At 52.9% G+C, this 18694-nt stretch overlaps 2 protein-coding genes across 3 annotated transcripts; both read right to left on the bottom strand.

The window, feature by feature from the left end:
* Positions 1-1201: 1201 nt before the first annotated feature.
* KCNJ4 (potassium voltage-gated channel subfamily J member 4) lies at positions 1202-17672 on the bottom strand. The gene is made up of 3 exons (XM_008931540.2): positions 17266-17672; positions 4656-4830; positions 1202-3420 (listed from the first exon to the last, which is right to left on the bottom strand). The coding sequence occupies exons 2-3, from the start codon at positions 4676-4678 to the stop codon at positions 2091-2093; spliced, it is 1353 nt and encodes a 450-aa protein (XP_008929788.1). The 5' UTR covers positions 4679-4830; positions 17266-17672; the 3' UTR covers positions 1202-2090.
* On the bottom strand, positions 7171-8777 carry LOC103764707 (endosome-associated-trafficking regulator 1). Of its 2 annotated transcripts, XM_018080819.1 has the most exons (2): positions 8436-8777; positions 7171-8324 (listed from the first exon to the last, which is right to left on the bottom strand). In XM_018080819.1, exons 1-2 carry the CDS (start codon positions 8531-8533, stop codon positions 7274-7276), a joined length of 1149 nt encoding a protein of 382 aa, XP_017936308.1. In that variant the 5' UTR covers positions 8534-8777; the 3' UTR covers positions 7171-7273. The 2 variants fall into 2 exon arrangements, with proteins under 2 accessions (XP_017936308.1, XP_025751769.1); XM_025895984.1 differs by having other exon boundaries at positions 7172-8777.
* Positions 17673-18694: the final 1022 nt, after the last annotated feature.

Consider the following 18694-nt stretch of genomic DNA (forward strand, 5'->3'; position numbering starts at 1 on the left):
ATGAGAGAAAGGCTGTGGATATAGTCCACCTGAAATTCAGTAAAGCCTTTGGCACTGTCTCCCACAGCATTCTCATGGAGAAACTGTCTGGCTTGGATGGGTGCACTGTTCTCTGGGTAGAAGACTGGCTGCATAGCCAGGCCTGGAGAGTGGTGCTGAATGGAGTCACTCCAGTGAATGGAACAACCTGGACAGGAGAGCTGCTTCCCCACAGAACCTACATTCTGTGGTGAGAAACGGCTGTGACTGGGTCTAGACATGTCTTATTAATCTATCTGTGCTCTTTCTGAAACGCACTTCCATATTACCTCACCTCCTCTTCCTCTTTTCCCCTTCCTCCTGTGCCACCTGCCTGCTGTGTCTGCTTCTTCCTCTCAGTCCTGCTATTTCCTTCCTTATCCTTCTGCTTCTTCCCCTCTTTCTGTTGCTTCTTAAACCAATTCCAGATAGATATTGAGATGCTGTTTTTCTGCTTTTAGGTCAGAGGTTGGGTGGGACATAATTCCCTCAGCCTTTCCCCCTCTAGCACATCTGTTGGGTGCCCAGAGCAGCTTCCTGAGCTCCCTGCTTGTCTTTCTACCCTCATCTCATCTGAAGTTTTGAAGGGGTGATTCTGCTACTCCTGAAGGAAAAGGCTCATCAGGTTTTCACTTCTTTTGTGAAATCACAGCAAAGTGATGTTACAAGTCTAGCTTTGGTTGATGACCTCCCTAATTTCCCCTCTACTTGCCTCTAGCGAAAAAAGAGGCTTTGACTTTTTTGTGGGTTTTTTGGGCCTTCCATCTAGACCAATGTCTTGCACATCTCTGCCTCTTTATCAAGCATAACTGTAACCTTTCCCTGGGCAAAACTCTCATCTCCAAAGCAAGCAGAATTTTTTGACCCATCCTACTGGTGATTTTAATGCAAATGATTCCCTCTGTACACACATTTGTATGACCTTCTTCCCCTAACAAATTCTCTGAGTGTCTTATTGTGGGTCTTTACCAGAGAGGCCCAGAACAAGGGAGCCCTTGTGCTGGAGCTTTCAGGCTCCCACACTATATAAACAGCAAACATTAGCGCTAATAACCCTCATCAGTCTCTATACCAGGCTGCAGCTGTGGGGTTTGTCCTTTGCTTCCAAACCTCCCCTTGGGATATTAGACTTTATTAAAAATAAATAGTTACAAATTCAGTTTTACAGCTGATGGCAGCAGGGAGAAGAATGAAGGAGGTGAAAGGAGCAAGTGGAGGGTCTGCTGTTCAGTCAGGTCATTTGTCTGTCATCCTAGCTGTGCCGTGCCAGGGAGCAGTCTGAGTGTGGCAAGAACTGGGCCCTGCCTCCTCCGCCAGGCGTTTCAGGAGAGGAGCAGGATGTGTTTTTCAAGAGGACTGGGAGAACTGGGTCTGAGTCCGTGGAGGTGAGCTGCTTCTGGAGGTGACAGATACCAAAAGCCAAGAGTAGGCTACGTAGTATGTCCTTGTCTCCTACCTTCACATTTGCAGTGGAAGAATACGGATTTCATTTCTTCTTCTGTTTTATATACAAAGAGACAGTCGTGTGCAACAAGCAACAAACATGCAAGTAAACTTGTCCCTTGAGATCCTTCCCCACTCCCTCCAGGAGTCCTGAACTCTCCCTTCCATCCTCATCTGGTCAGTGCTTAGGAATTGCTCCTCTCCTAGAGATGGCCATGACCCCTGACAGCCATTGGGCCTACCCGTACTGAGAGGGGACAGAAAGTCTGCTGTTGCTTCAGCAGCAGATGCACTTGCTGCAGGTCCCAGTCTGTCCTTTGAAGGCAGGGACTCCTGTCACCTCTCCAGAGACAAGAAATCAGGCCTGCTGCTCTCCTGTCTCTGGGCAGGAAAGGGATCCTAGTATAAACTGCATACCTGGGAAGAGTAGTGTATCCTCACTCCTCTTCCAAGCAGTATGACTTCATAGGAAAGGGAGTATATCAGAGCAGCTCCAGGCCTTGATGTACTCAGGGGCTGAGAGGCAGTCATGGGAGACATCGTTTGGTGGTCAAGGAACTTATCCAGTGTACGGGTGCAGAACAGAGGAGTCTGTGGGCAATAGGAATGGAATGGGGAGACTGGAGGAATTAGATGGCTGACTCCCTGCGGTATGAGATTGTATCTAGAGGCAGAGTTGCCTGGAGCCGCTCCAGGTCCAGGTGGCTTCCAAAATCCATCATCTGGATGATACCTCCCTCCTCCTTGGTGCTGCCCCCTAACACCACTCCCACTTCGTCATCATCTTCATCTTCATCTTGACTGACAAGTGCCAGCTCATTCTCATAGCAAAAGGCACTGGGAGGTGGGGGAGAAGGTAGGATAGTCATCTTACTTTCTTGTAGCTCCCGGGCTGAGCAGCGAGGTGTGCCAGCTACCTCATAGGTCTTGTGAAAGCGTGAATAATCCACTTTGTAGTGGTTCTTCTCCTCAAACACAACTGGTTCAAAACGATGACCCCAGAGGATTTCACTAGCAAGATAAGAGCTTCGTGCCTGTGTGGTCATGGCTGTGGCTTCCACCATCCCCTCCAAAATAACCACAATCTCAAAGTTCTCTGTCTCCAGCTCCTCCTTGCCAATCCCATAGAGTGGGCTCTCCTCATCAATCTCGTGAACGATAATAATGGGTGAGACCAAAAATATACGATCAAGACCCACATCATAGCCCACATTTAGGTCCCGCTGGTCCAGGGGGAGGTATTCCCCTTCCTCTGTCATGTAGGGCTTGATGAGCTGGGCTCGGACATGGGCCTCCACGATGTGACTCCTCCTCAGGTTGCCCACCCTCCACATGAGGCACAGTTTGCCATCCCGCACGGAGATGACTGCATGATGACTGAAGAGAAGGGTCTGGGCCCGCTTCTTGGGCCTTGCCATCTTGGCCATGATAGTGCCAATCATGAAGGAGTCGATAACACAGCCCACAATGGACTGGACCACAACTGCCATGATAGCCAGCGGGCACTCCTCAGTCACGCAGCGGAAGCCATACCCAATGGTTGTCTGTGTCTCCACCGAGAAAAGAAAAGCCCCCAGGAAGCTGTTCACATGCATGATGCAGGGCTTTAGGAGAGAGGGACCACCTCCCACCGCCGGTGCATTGAGGTCACCATGGAAGAAAGCGATGCACCAGAAGAGGAAGCCAAAGAAGAGCCAGGAGACCAGGAAGGCGGCCGAGAAGATCATGAGCATGTACCGCCAGCGTGTGTCCACACAGGTGGTGAAGATGTCGGCCATGTAGCGCTGAGACTTGTTGCTCAGGTTGGCAAAGTAGACGTTGCACTGGCCATTCTTCTTCACAAAACGGTTGCGGTGCTTCCTCTGGGGAGCGTGGCCCTTCCCATTCCGGCTGTGCCCGTTGATGCTGCCCAGTGCAGAGACCTTGTGTCCATCCTCTTCAGTTGAGACGATGCTGTATCTGGGAAGAGGAGAAACAGGCATTTCCATCAGAAATATGTGAAGAGTAACTTCACATATTCACTGAGACAACAAGGGCAGGAGACATGCGGGTGGCTCGCAGGGCTAAAGTACTGTTGAATTTCACAACAGCACATTTTACTGGTTATTGCACCATGGAGCCTCTCTGACCAAATTGGTGGAGGTCAGCTGCAATATTTGCTGAGTCTTGCTTCCAGGAGGTTGTATCTAGCAAAGTCCTGACAAGGCAGCAAAGCAGCAGAAGCTTGTCCTCTGTGGTACCTTCCAGCCCTTGTGGTCAGGAGAGGTACAAGTCTTTGAAACCTGACAGTGGCTGGGATAGCCAGGAAGCCTGGGAGCAAGCCAAGCACCCACTGCCTGGCCACATTTTGGCCCTGGTATTATGCGAGGTTGGGAGTTTCTATTTTCTCCTCTGCTCTACTCACTGATTTCATGGTGTGTGCTGACAGTGTTTATACACTTCCTGCACTCAGGACAATTCTGTTGCCACAGCAACATGCATGGCTTCCAGCATCCTGTATCCAAGGCCAAAGGTGTAATTTGGAGATCAACAGTCAAAGTGCTGGCAGTTTCCTTGGCAGAAGCTACACATGCTTTCTGGGAGACGTTTACCCCTCTGGCTCCCTCCCTTGCAGGCAGCTCTGACGCTGCCCCTCATGTGATGCTGAGACAGTTGCAGACAGTCCTTAAAGATGTGATGGTAGAAGATGCTCTGACCACTGAGGAAATCGAGAGAGTGCATTGAACTGCCAAGACCACTTTGCCCTCATGCCTGCTGAGCTGCAGCCTCACAGGACCCTGGAAGTGTCTCCCTACCACTCCATAGTGTTGACACATCAGCTGGAGTCCACCAACATGGGCTTCAAGACACCCATCCACATCTCACAGGAAGGGAAGATCTGGTGGCTGGAGTTGTGATTCCTGGGGACATGTGGCTTCTGCAGCCCTCCTGGAATCTGTAATTTCTAGTCCAGCACCATGCAGTGCTTTGCTTCTCCTCAATTGTACTCCTCCAAGCACTACCCCTATGTACAGCATGTTTTGGTTTGGAGTAGGAGAGAGGAGTCACACCTTGGAACAGGAAAGGGAAAGACTCTGACAGGTAATTTGAGAAGAATATACCAAAAGGTAGGCTGAAGGTAGGGCCTGAGGGGCCAGATGATGAGGACCAGGCCACCCAGGGCAGCAGCAGTCCTTGACAGGGGGGTTACTCACCTGTTGACTCGGACGCTGCCCATGGCTCACTGTATCATCAGATGTCAGGGGGCCACGGGAGCTGGAATGGCACAGGAACTCATGCAGCAGCACTCACATGGGACGAGGTGGCTCCGGGTTTCACCTCTGGTGAGCTGGGGCTGGCATTGCCATTGCAAGTGCTCCTGGCACACACCTGGCAGAGAAGGACAAAGCAAAGCCCAGTCAGAACCTCTGCTGGCAGCACCCGTCCCAGTCCAGAGCGGCGGACACAGGGCTCACAACTGTTTGCTCAGGGTGGGTCTGGAGGTCTCCATGGGCACTGTGCCACAGCCTGGCTTAGTCAGCTGAGGAGCTGATGGATGCAGACTGGGTCACACGGCCCGCAGCCCCCGCCCTCCCCAACATCTACTGCCAGCAGGGGAGCAGGGCTGTCTGGTCACTGCTCTCCAGACCAAGGGCACAACAGCTGAGCAGCTCACAGGGCCCTCACCCTGAGCCATTATATTAATATCAGAGCTTACACCAGGACGAGAGCTCAGCCAGGCTAAATACCTCACACACAATGGCTAACAAAGCATGGGCATGCACAGCAGCCCCCAGGGATCCCATCAACTCAGCCTGACCCAGAGGGGATTTATTTCCAGAGTGCACAGAACATCCCCCCTGTTTCAAAGAAAAGAAGAAAATTAAGTGGTAGAGCCAAAAACGAGAACTGATGGAAAGGAGAGGCTTAGGGGTAGCCAAGGAGAAGCCGGTTAGAGCAAACAAACCTTGCACATGCCCTGTGTACAGCATCCAAGGAGCAGTTCAGCAGCAGAGTCCTGGGAGGATGTGCAGCAGGTGTTATGTCTCGATCCAGTCCTCCCAGAATGGAAGAATGCGGAAACCAAAGACTCAAGAGCTCACCTATCTGTCTGCCCAGAGCTGCTGGGAAGTGAAATGAAGTGAAGGGGTAATGACTCACAGATTAGGAAGGGCTTTGTACACCCATGCTAATCCTGCTATGTAGCCTTTGGATTACAGCAGCCAGTGCAGAGCACAGGATGCAGACAGAGCCAGCTAATTTGTTTACTCCCAGCCTCACTGGTGAGCAACTAGTGTTTGCCAGATATGGGACAAATACAAAGATCTGGGGGTCAAATCTAAAGTTTAGATCTGCTTGTGAGTGCTCATGCATGGATAGGAGAGAGGAACAGCAAGTACTGTCTAGGACGGAAAAGCTGGTGAGAACCATCCTTGTCTCAGTCATCAGTGCTGCAGAATGGGGCTTCATGTGGCTGAGGGAGCCCACCAACTTTCCCCAGTTAGGAGCACAGACTGGGAAGCATCAAGTAAGGAGCTTCAGACAACACCTCTGATAGGATGAAGTTTAAGCAGCAGTTTCTCCTCCTGGTTACTGAGGCAGTTTAAGCTCTGTGGCAACACAAACATGGTTGTTCAGACCAAGGGTATTATGGGACCAGGAGAAGACAACAACCTTGTAATCCACAACTCACCATACAGAGGCAAAAGTAAGCAGCTGCCCAAAAATTCCCATCAGGAAAAAAGCACTTTGGCACTGAACTCTGCCAGCTCCCACCCCTTCACTACCCTACAGCACCCAAGTCTTTAAGGAGGGTCAGTCTGACCAGATACAGGAACTTTGCTGTTAGCTGGGTAAACCTACAGCAGAACCTGGGGTTGGTAACCTGAATTAATCAGAAATGTTGATGTGATGAAGAAAGGTCACTTCATGTCCACAGATGATCCTGCTCAGATAAAGCTAAAATGCAACCTCAATGATTACATGGTGAGTTTGGGCCGCAGGCTCCCATATGACTCTGGGCAGTGTAGGTACACCCCTCTATGCCAGCCCCAGCCAAGAGAGGAAGGGCATCCTCTCCAACTGGCACATTCCTTAGGCAGCCTGCATATGCCAAGGTCATCCTTATCCAACACTGACATCAGTATGGGAGGGAAGGCACTGCCACAGCTCACATATATGACTTCACAACTTCCCAGAGGTTTCTCACCACCGACAACCCTCTTTCCCCAGATGCAGGAACAGGTGCACAATTTCTAGAGACTGAATTTGTGGCCCAGAAAGCAGCCAGCTCCAAAGAAAGAGGAAGGAAGGAGCTTCTGCTCACTGAAACCGTGTGCAACAGCATCTGGATCTCTGCTCCTCACCCTTCCCACATCTCCAAGAAGGGGCAAAGGAAGCAAGATGAAATACAAGGGCTTTGCTCATCTCTGATTGTGGCTGGTACAGCTATGGGAAGGGATGAGCACACTGTTTAAGAGTGTTGCATCCTGTGCTGTTGTGCTTCCTCCTGGCTCCCACACAGGAGTTCATGTCAGCCACAGCTGTGGCACAGCCTCTTGCACAGAGCCCACCACGGCTGGACCATGCAGCTCAGAGCCTGGGCAGTGTTTGCTGCTGGTTCTGCAGTACCTACAACTACCTGCAACTGATACTTAATCAGAAGGAAAGTATCTCCACAAAGGATAAAGGCTACCAGTCTGAGCACATTTGAGAATGGAAAAGCAAATGCTTTTATTTACAGCAAATAGCTGCAAGTAGGAGACCCATGATCTCAATTCATACATTCATCCATAGAACTCACACAGAATTGCACTCATAGGTCTTTTTCTGCTTACAATTTGAGAATTTTGCTGGTAGATTCAAGGACCTCAGCAATAACAGGCAGAACCTTCATTCCTGAGGCAGGAGCTGCCTGATGGAGCCATTTGCGCCCATTATGAGCTTGTGGGGGTTTTGCCACGTGAAGTCCAAGTCGTGCTTCACTGCTCCCAGGCAGATCTGCTCTCAGGTTTTCATTCTCCAGCTTGGATCTCTCCAGCTGTCCTTGGAGAATAAAGATCTTCTGCTTCAGCCTCTCCATGTTTCCTTCTGCATCCAGAGCCCGCTGGGTCATTAGCTGGAGATTACACTTAGTCTGCTGGACTACGGACTCGAGCTCTCGGGCTTCCCTCTTCCGTTCAGCCAGGCTAGTTTTCAGCTGCTCCTGCAGGCTTGACACCATGCACGCCTGGGTCTCCAAGCTGTTCTGGAAGTTCTTAAACATTCTCCTGATCGTGGCATTGTCCTCCCTGAGTGAGTCATTCTCATCCTTGAGCCTGTCATACTGCTCCCTGAACATGTTGTATTCCCCACTAAGCATGACATTCTCCTCCATGAGCACAACGTTGTCCTCCCTGAGCCCGTAGAAAATCTCCCTGAGCACATAGTTCTCCTCTTCGAGTGCGAGATTCTTATCCTTGAGCACTTTGTTTTCCTCCCTGATCATGCTGTTCTCCTCCCTTAGGATGCTGTAGGTCAGCTGCAGGGATGGGAAATCCCTGTCCCAGATGGCCTCCTTGTGCAGCATGGGGGGCTCTGCTCCCGTGGTGCACTGTGAAGGCCCCACATAGGGGTCACTGGCATGGGCCTGTGGGGCAGCGGCCTCCATCTCCAAGTGCTGGTCTGTGTTACTCTGGAAAGAGTCTTGGGAGCCACACGGTGCCATACTGGCCCTTTGGAGACCAGGCGACCCCCGATGCCCAGGAAAATGTTGGGTCGGGCTGGGCTCCTTATCTCCAGATGAGTTGTCAGACTTTTTAAAATGGTCTTTGTAAAATGGTTCCTGAAACTCCTGATCTTCCGCCTCAAGCTCCACTTGTTCACCTTCCACCATGTTAGAGTGCCTGGGAGTTAGGGAAAATGGGATGGGTTCTCTCAGATCCTCTGTCTGACTGTCATCTAAGCTGTCATTGCTCTTGCTCGGGGGTGAAGAATGCGCAGAGTGGCAGGAGTACCTGAATTTGTCACTGTCGTCATCATCATCATCTTCCAAGCCTTGAGATTCTGGTAAGACACTCACCATTGGCCCAGAGATGCCAAGTGGCCATGACATTTTTCAGGGTGCTCTGGGCTGCAGCAAGTGGGAGAATCCAAATTATCCTCCTGGAGCCCAGATCACACAGGCCGGTGACACTGACAAGCAGTGTCAACCTCTGCAGCCTCACTGATGCCTGCGGGAGAAGAGGCAGCCACCAAAATCCCTCCGTCTAGGACAGGAGGGAGTTCAGGAGAGAGTGGAGGACCAGACACCTCTATGTTTTGGCTCTGGACAACAGCTGGAACAACCAACATTCCAAGGTCTGTGATGTCATTGAGTTCCATGGATACTGAGTGGTCAGGAGTGGGAGTGGAGGGGGTGGTGCAGGGGGGGGAGGAAACAATCAACTGCTCTCCTGATTCTGGAAGAGACTGGGTTAATTTTCTCCCTAGTAGCCAGTACAGTGCTGTGTGTTGGATTCAGTATGAGAATAATGCTGATAACCCACAGATGTTATAGTTGTTGCTAAGTAGTGCCTTACTTTAAGCCAAGGATTTTTCCATTTCCCATGTTCTGTCAGTGAGGAGCTGCACAAGAATCCGGGAGGGATCATAGCCAGGACAGCTGATCCAAACTGGCCACAGGGATATTCCATGCCATAGAACATTATGCCCAGTATATAAACTGGGGGATTTACCTAAAGGGGCCAATCATTGCTCAGGAATGGGATGGGCATTGGTCAATGGGTGGTGAGCAACTGGGTTGTGCATCACTTTTTTCTCTTAGATCCTGTTAGTCTCTCTCCCACTAGTTATTATTACAATTCTTATTATGAATTTGTTGTTGTTGTTGTTGTTCCAGTTATTAAATTGTTCTTCTGTCAGCCCACAAGGTTTGCCTTCTCTTTCCAATTCTCCTCCTGACAGGGGCTGAGGACAGGGAGAGGGAGCCAGCAGCTGAGTGATAACTTAGTTGCTAGCTGGGGTTAAACCACAACAACTGCAAAGCCTTTTTTTGACAGCAGGAGGATAAACTATCCTACTGGCTGCAGAGCAGACCCCAACTTGGGGATGTTGCCAGTGGGCAGAGAGCGGGTCATGAAGCCACCTGAGACTTACAGCATGAAGGAGGGACAGGGACCATCCAGCCCCTGGCAGGTAGCATGGGTCAGAGGGGACAACTCTGCCCACAGGGTACTGAGACATTGCCCCTATCAAGTTCAGGCCACTGGCATTTTGGTGCCAGGGCTCACCCTGGGCAGGGGCAAGAGATATCACCAGCCAGAGGCATCACTCCAAGTTGGATGGCCAATGAGGGGTCCACACAGTGGTGCTGCCAATCTGATTCATTCCCTGCTGCCAGCTGGCACAGGGAAGTGTTAGTAATACCGAGTGTCACAAACTCAGAGCGGCACAAGCCAGGAGACGAACGAAAATAAACACACTTCCCACTTCCACCTCAACACACCCCCACAGTGCGTGGTGCCACCATGGGAAGGACAAACAGGCAGGCAAGAAGCCCTGAGATTGGGACTGCTATCACACTGGTGCCAACATTTGCATTAGCCCCCTGGAGATGTCACTGTCCCTCCTCAGCAGCTGGTGGCCCAGGGCCACCACTGGCTTCTGCCTGCAAAATGGATGCTGCCAGCTCAGCAAGGCCAGAGGCCCTACCAGGAGGCCAAAACCTATGCAAACACAGTTTGGAAGCTTGGAAACACAGTTTGCAGCTTGGAAACCTGAAACACAAACTGGATGAAAGGGGAAGGCTCAGAGATGTCTAGAAAAAGGGGGTGACACATTCTGAACAGACACTGCCTGTAACATGGACAAGGGGGAGAAAAGCCTAGCTGAGGACAGAGATGGAAATCCCAGAGCGTATCCAAGGATCTTTCTACTGCCTGGGACCCACACATGGAGGAGGAAGCTGTGGGGTCAGTGGCAACTCCTGGGGAGCCAGATGAAACCATGCTAGTGGGTGCAGCATGGGGCACCCTGGGAGATGCAGGATACTGCAATCCGGTGAGATGCCTCTTCATCCCTCTGCTACCCTGTCCCTGGTGTATGTGAATACCCATATACTTCATAGCCTGAGGAAGCCCTGGCAGCACTGTGGGAAGCTGGTGCAGCATAGGCATCACAGCCACTGTCTTGCAGCACTGAAGATGTCAGCCAGGTGGGTCTCCAGGGACCAACATTCGCCTCCAGCCCCACAGCATGGGTTGCCCCTCCTTCCTTCCCAGCCACTTTTCCCCTCCTGTGTCCTAGATTGAGCAATGCTGGGGACACCACAATGATGCTGCAGTCATCTCCACCTTCCCGTGTGACACTGTGCTCCAGCAGCACAAGCCATCGCACCAGCCCACACTGCCACCCCGCTTCTGCTCTGACCCTGAGTAGACACAGGGGGATGGGTTGTTGCTGTCCTTTTCCAAGGGATCTGTGGGCCAATAATGTCAAGGCACTTGGTGCTGACACAATGCCTCCCTTTCTCCATCCCCAGTACACGGTGAGGTGCCTCGCACATCCCAGTCTTTCTTCAGCCCCTGCCAGAGTGGATCATATATTGTCAATCCTTCCTTAAATTTGCAGTGGAAGAGTCTCATGAAACAGAACAGAAAAGTCCATGCTGAAGCACTCCCCCACTTCTCTTTTTATAACAACCATATCTGGTGCTCTGGGACATACACTGTGAACGACAACGGTGGAAAAATCCCAGAGTATTTTTACACTCTTAGTCTTTGCTTTATCTGGAGTTGTCTGGCAAATGCTTCCCTTCTGTCTGTGGTCAATACCGCAGCCGCTGGTTGCGCTCCACTTTGTGCCTTTATCCCCGTTACAGGTGGTGTAGCACTGGCTGGCTTTGAGATCAGCATCCACAGACTCATCCTGCCAGCTTGGGCACGGTGACAACACAGCAGATGAGCCTCCCGCCTCTTGGGGGGTCAGGACGGAAACACCCGCAGCCGAGAGGGGACCTCTTTGCCCTTTTGCAGAGCTTCGCAGATCCACAGCATTTGGTTTGTCCTCTTCATTATCTTTGTAACTCCATCTCTTCTCCTATTCCTCGCAAATATTCCCGGGGTTCATGTCAGGGCTCATAAGGCAGCTCAGTGCCGTGGGGCTGTCCAGCCACAAGAGTCAGTGGCCGAGCTCTCGCTCGTCCGTGCCAGCAGGGCTGGGTGCCAGGCACTGTATGGGCACACACGAAGGCACAGTCACCGTGCAGGAGAGTTTTACCGTATTAAAAAGGCAAGTGACATATGGAAGGTGAGGGGAGGAAGCTGTAATCAACTCTATACCATTTTTATATACACACTTCTGCCTTTTCGTTCAATAATTATAAATAGATTAAGTGCCAACAGTCCCCATCTGCCCCTCAAGGCATGATCCGCTGACCAGTTTCCCTCTCCAAAAAAAGATTTTAGTAATGTACCTCTGCCTGGTTTACATTTTGGGATGGAGTGAGAAGGGGGGATATTTTTACCCCCCTGTGAAGCTCTGGAGCCTGAGGATGGGTAATATGAAAACAAAACAAAATCATTTGAAATTAAACCATCTCAGTGTGTGACTCAGAGCTATTCATAGCTCCCTGAAGCCAGCTGCAGCAACGGAGCCAGAAGGATTCTGCCCGTATTATTATTCCAATTACCATCTGAATTAAAAGTTTGAGCAGTGATCAGCCCACATGCTGATGGGAGGGGGAGAGAAGAAATGAAGAGAGAACGAGAGAAAGAGTGAGAGGGAGAAAAAACAGATAAAAATGGGAACCACACAAAGGTCCCCAGGATGACAAAGTCAGGAAGAGGCACAGAGAGGTGACAGCATCACCTCCTGCCTGCTCCCACACCACCCCGGCAATCCCTGCTCCAGTTGCACTGTCCAGGCAATGGCACTCCAAGAACAGCTGCCTGCTACCCAGGATCTTGGAGTAAACGGGGGATACCCCGTCTGGTGGAGCTGGTGGGACTGGCATTGGTCTTCACCTACTCTTCTCTGGCCAAAATGGGGCTGGGGGGGACAAGACACAGGGGCTGGGGATTGGCTGAGCAGGATCGTAAGGAAAGGATGCTGCTGGCACAGCAGCTGGGGAGAAATCCCTTCTTGATGAGTGAGGTAGGTGGGTGTTTTTCTTTGTAGTTGGCATCACAGGGAAAATTAAACGGTCAGAAGGCCCCTGGCCTTCCCTTGGTGGTTTTTTGGCCAAAAAGGAGCAGAGCTTTTTTGGCAGCCAGGGCACAGACCCCATCCCACCTGCTCCTGAGGAAACATGTGGACTGATGCATGCCCCAGCACCCTGCCTGCTAAAACTACGGACTAGCCCCCAAAGGGTTGGTGCAAAACCCACAAGAACTGAAAAACTGAAGGCGCTGTGGTGTCCCTGAGATCCTCACATCCCAAGCAGCTTCAGTGCTCCCAGGTTGCCTCCTCCAGCTTCCCAGCATAACTGCACCAGTGAAAAGGACATCTCTTCTAACCCCCCCATCCCAGGAACATCCTTCACTGAGCACCCTGCCTTGTGGGAGCCTTGATGAAAGGCCTTTCCCAGCAGCATTCCTGTACCTCGGTGTCTCTGCAACACAGAGTCCCTGGCCAGAAGAGCTGCCCACGCAGGGCCTCTTGATGGTTTTTGGCTTGTTCAGGGGAAAGGGATCATTATTAGTGTGCAGCAAAAGGGCGGCAAGGGTGGCTCACGTCATCTGCCTGCCCGCTGCGGTTGCACTCCTGACAGGGCAGTACCTCTGCCAAGCACCCAGCAAGGCAGGTGCCTGCAAATGGGTTATGGATGATGACAACAACAGTGACAGCAGCAAAGGGCGAGCAATAACCAGAGCACAGCCTGCTCCACACCAAGACCCTGATCAAGAGAGGTGACAGCCACTGCTCTGCACTCGGCCGCTGTACAAGAGCTGAGTTCCCAGCGTGGCCTGGCTGCTGAGCACTAACCCATCAGCTGTAGGCGAAAAACAACCTCCCCTCAAACCCTTTGTTGCTATGCTAACAAGGAGCCCAAGGAGCCCAAGAGAGCCACGATTCTCCTGAGAGGGTCCCCGCTTCTCCCTTTCAGCCATGCCTGAAAAGCACCAGAAACAGAGCGAAGGGAGCATCCCAGGTAAGCTGGAAAACTGCATTCCCGCAGCGAGTGGATCAATTATTTCACTTCAGGTCTGTTGACTTGTATTGCTGCAGCTTGATCGGTCTTGTTTAACAAATGCATCTAGAAGATGTCAAGCCTAAGTGCTGCCCACCTCACGCAGTATGGAGGACCATTGCCCCTTCCTTCACCTGCCCCCCAGGTCCCCAGCACGGCAGGGGCTGCCATCGCGGATGGGATCGGACTGGGGAGAATGGTTTGAAGTGGGACACGGTGGCTGCATTTGCACACTGCTATGACTGCGATATCCCCCCGCCATCTCTACAGGTTGCTGTCTTACCCCTGCTCCTCCAGGCTGCAATAGTTGCTCCTGCTGGCATCCTGCCTGCTCACCTGCCTCTCGCCTGCTGGCATTCGGTGCTGCTTGCAGCTTCTGCCTGGTCACCTCCACCCAGACACGAGGCTCTTTCTTGATGGTGTGGGAAAAATGGGAACAGGAGAGGAGAGGACTTCTGGGGCCGCTGTGCCTACTCCCGTGGCAAGCACCGCCTCTTCATAATGCCATCGAGATTTTCAGAGGGATGAAGAGCCTGTCTGTCCAGCTTCTGGGATCCCGGGTGCCCTTCAGCCCCCGCAGTCACCGCGCTGCTGGTGGGTTCAATCTATACAGCTCTCATGGGGCTTTACCTCCTCTATAGCAGAGCAATTTTTGATATCCACTTTCTATAAGACTACTTTCAGCTGGTCCCTCTGCACGGGTGCTGAGGCAGGCTGCCAGCAGAAAGGGAGCGGGTGAAAGGAGAGGGGAGAGCGAAGCTGAAGGCAGGGAAAAGGAGAACAGGCAGCGGAGAGGAAGCCGGGACAAGGCCAGCAGCTCATTGTACCAGTGCTGGTGCTGCTCACCAGGGAGGAAAGGAGGTGAGGAGGGAGGCAAAGGGAAGTGTCAGGTCATTTTTCTGAACCTTTTGCAGGGGACAGAATGGGGGATGCTGCCTCACATGTTTTCGCACAGCACCAGGCTCCCTCTGAAGTGTTTTGGGAGAAATGTTGCCATAGAAATAAAACAGACGTCCAGATCGTGAGGGGCAAACCCACTGCCGTGGTGGCAGGGGCTGGTGCAGGCATGGGCAAAGTAGTTGCAGGAGTCCCTGGCTGGCAGCATGGGGCAGTGCCAGACTGGAGGGTACCTTGTTCTCCACCCTCTGCTCCCTAATCTCCGATGACAGCAGCAGCAGTGCTGGTGCCAGGAGATGGTAGGCATCTTCTCCCCAGATAAACCAGTGGGTGAATGCCAAAGCTGTCCCTGAAGCAAGCTGCCTGCTTCCAGGCTCCCAGGAGGACAGGCATGGAGGTGCATGGGTCTCTGGGACCATTGGGGCAGGGTCACATGGCAGCCAGCTCACATCCCTCATCTGCCTGGTCCTTGGCACCATCTTCACTGCCGGAGAACAAGCCCGAGAGGTCTGAGGGTCAGAACCAGCTCAAAGGCACCCCCTGTCTGTCCCAAGACAGAGAATCAACATCTCTCACAAGAAGAGTCTTCAAGCCCAACCATCCCCACTAAAGCCACCTTGTTTGGGGAGGAAAACCAGCGCCGGTGCCTCCTGGGGCACAGAGGCAGTGCTGTGAAGGAGCATGAATTTAGCCTGACTCAGTTTCGCAGTGCTGCGAGGCAAGCGCAGACAGCTTCACTCAGTCCTTGCCATTCACAGAAAAACGAGCGCCAGCGGGAGGCTGGGAGCCGCGTGTATGAGTGAGGGATCGATTGCTAAGACGCCAGCATCCATCTATTGATTCCTGGCTGCACTGTCGGGTTAAGCCAACCTAGTGCAATAATGAGACAGGACAGGGGAACATGCTGAGGGCAGATTGCCATTAACTGCTCTGCTTATGGTCTGCACTGATGTCAGCACGCGGCGGGCACAGGTATCCATCACCATGTCCTCCTCCCCATTGCTGCCACCCTCCCATCAGTGATACCACCCCAGAAATGCAGCCGTTCCCAGGGTGGTGGCCAGTAGCTGAGCTTGGGGTGGCCAAGTGGCCAGAGGGACCAGTGAGGATCCATCCTGCCAGACAGCTCCATCCTTCCCCAGCCACCTCCTCACTTTCTGGCTTTCCTTGAAAATCACGGTGGGGGGCTGCAAGGGGCAAGGACCACTGCCAGTCCCCTGTCCCCTGTCAGTCCCCCTGCCAGTCCCCTGTCAGCACCACACATTGGGGCACTTGATCTTGGCACCCGAATGGGAGGAGAGATGGAAGAGGAGAAAGGTGGAGCAGTGGGAGCCCCACTTCCCTCCGGACCAGCCCTCTCCAGCTACTCCTGTCTGTAGTCAGACCTCACCATCCCTCCTCTTCCCCACCACCCCCTGTCCCCACCAGACTCATGTTTCCATCCTAAGGCACATATTTCCCCTGTACTTATTATTACTGTCAGTGGCCACAAACAGGGGTGGTCACATGCCGGGGTGTCTCAGGTTTCTGTGCGTGCCACTTCTGATGGTGAATGGAGAAGGGGCGTATTTGCATCAAGATGTGTTCCCCATGCACCCACCTGTCGTCTCCCAGGCTCTGGGTGGCCCCAGACCCTAAGCTCATCTCCACACCTCCCACCCCCTGTGGATGCCTCCTCCTGAGAAGCCAAGGAGAGCACAGAGCAGGGGTAGAGGGTAGTCTGGGAGCCACATCACCTTCACCATGCATCCCCTGTGTGTGCTGTCACTGTCTGCCCTTCACAGCACAACCCCCCACAAAGAGGAAGGGGAAAAGGTAGAGGCCTCAGATCCTCTGTTCGCTTTGCCATGGATGGAGTCCAGATGGGGCAGCGGGGACAGGATCTCCAGGTTCTTGGCAGAGGGATTTGGTTGACTCCAGGTGTTTGGCCCAGAAGAGAGGGCCTTGCGGGCTGAAGGTGGCACCAGGAATATCCAAAGGGACCTGCCAGCACCACATAAACCTGCCTGCCCATTCGTGCCCTGGTGGGGATGCTGACCTTGCTAACAGGGAGCAAAGGCAGAGTTTCTCTGGCAGTTTGCTCATGGCTTCCTCTTGAACTCCTTTCACTCAAACCCAGTATGCAGAAGACCCTTTGCAGCTATCTGGAGGATGTTGGACCACCAGCAGCAGGATCAGCCATGCTGGGAGTAGGAAAGGTGGAAGGCAAGGGAGGGAGGGACAGGTCTGGAGCCCGAAAAGCTCCACAGGCAGTAGGAGAACCAACACATCCCCTTCAGCCCCATTTGCACCCGAGCGCTTGGAAAATGGATCTCCAGCTGCATTCTTCCCTGTAAACTGTCTGGGACCATTGCCCACATGGAGCAGGGGAAAAAGGTGAGCAAGACCCAGCCCAGAGCAAGAAGACACTAAGGAAACATGGGGAGCTGTAAAAACGAAGAAGCTACTTGAAAGCGACCAAAGTCAGGGTGGCAAGGGGCGGGGAGGGGAGCTGGGGAGGTTTACAGGCAGGTGCCCACCCCTGCCCCTCGGCCCACGGCCACCCCGGTAGCTGTACGTGCATATGCCGTGCACACAGGCAACTTTATTATTCACTGGCACAGTCACACGAAGCCACACATCTCTCCCTAAGTTATATTTATAGCTGTTCCTCAGAGTGAACGCAAATGAAACAATACATTATTTTCCTAAGAGAAAAAAAAACCCTTCCCGGTCTCATGCCGATGAGGGGAGCAGCGCGCCCCGGCACCGCCTCTTACCCGGGTCCTGCCGAGGGCTGCTGCCTGCTCCAGCCGTGCCTAGCCAACATCAGAGGAAGGGGAAAGCGGACGTTTTCTCCATCTCACCATGAAATGTCTCAGCCAGACCGGAGGAATCAGGGAAGTCTCTCTGCAGCCCTCGCTCGCCTCCAGCTTAGGTTTATTTTTTCCCCTCGAAGAGCTACTTCTCTGCTGCGACCTGCTCCTCTCCTAACTCTGCCCTGCCCACGCCAGTGCTCTCCTCCTGCCTCTGCCTCTCAGAATCTTTTGCTCCCAGGAGCGTCCATCCCACGGAGTGCTGATGTGCCTTCGTGGCTCGGCGATGGGTTCAGGTCTCCCCCTCCTGCCTGATTCCCTCCTTTTCTGGCATTATTTACCCGTGTCTCTTGCTGCCTCCCTGCTCTAGTCCCCAGATCCCCCCTCTCCCTTCCACTCTTCCTCCCTTTGCGCTCTGCTCCCGTTCCCTGGCTGCCTCTCCCCCTCGCTGATTGCTATGCAGTCTGTAGCTGAGAAGTCAGTAACTCTGTGGTAGGATCCAACAGCTTTCCGCTACTTTAGCCCATCCTCGCATGTGAGCTCAGAGCTGCAGAACCACCATGGGGGAGACGAGAGCAACCATCAGCACCAGGGAAGGGATGGCGGGGCCACCAGATGCCCTCAAGGGGGTGAATCCTCCTGCTGGGCTGGTGCACAGGGATGAATTATCCACTGTCAGAGTTTTTTCCCCACCTGGATTTGGGGTGCTGGGCTGACACCTCGCTCTGAGGAAGGACCAGGCTCTCCCAGCTGATGCAGAGCGTTTGCTGTGGGGCATTGCCTCCCCACTCTATAGACCCAGATTTCCTTCTGGGACAGGTAATGCTGGAGACAGGAGCGTGGGCACAGAGGGACCAGCCCTCAGGGCTCCAGGATAGTGCACAGCCACCCTGCCAGGAAACATGTCCAGGCAACCTCCTCTGGGTCTCCATGGGCAGCAGCATCTCAGAGGCTTTGAAGAAGTCACTTCTTGGTGATGAGAGGCCAGGGGACTCTGCTGCAGCGAAGCCAGAGGCTGAAGAGAGCCCTGACCACACAGGCAGTGGCTGCAGGCATGGGCTCCTGGGGACAGCCCTGCTCCAGGACATCATGGTTTGAGGACATGGTTTCCATATTGGTGTCTCATCTGCTGTCTTCAGTGTTAAGGCCTGTGCTGAAAAGTCAAAAAATATAAAAAAAAAAACCATTTTGAGTCTCCTCTGGGCTCCAATCCTGCAAAAATCACAACCCTCCCTCCTAAAATCATCCCAAGATCCCCTTGCACAAGACTCCGTGGGGCCTGCTGTCCCCCACTGGCATCAGCAAGCACTGCCGTGGTGAGCAAAGCCCGCTCCCACCTGGCAAAGCTACCACCAGGGAAGCAGAGGGTGAGTTTGGTAGCTCCATGCAGATG

This window comes from Manacus vitellinus, unplaced genomic scaffold (assembly GCF_001715985.3).
Source record: "Manacus vitellinus isolate BGI_N305 unplaced genomic scaffold, ASM171598v3 scaffold_5_pilon, whole genome shotgun sequence".
NCBI lineage: Eukaryota > Metazoa > Chordata > Aves > Passeriformes > Pipridae > Manacus > Manacus vitellinus.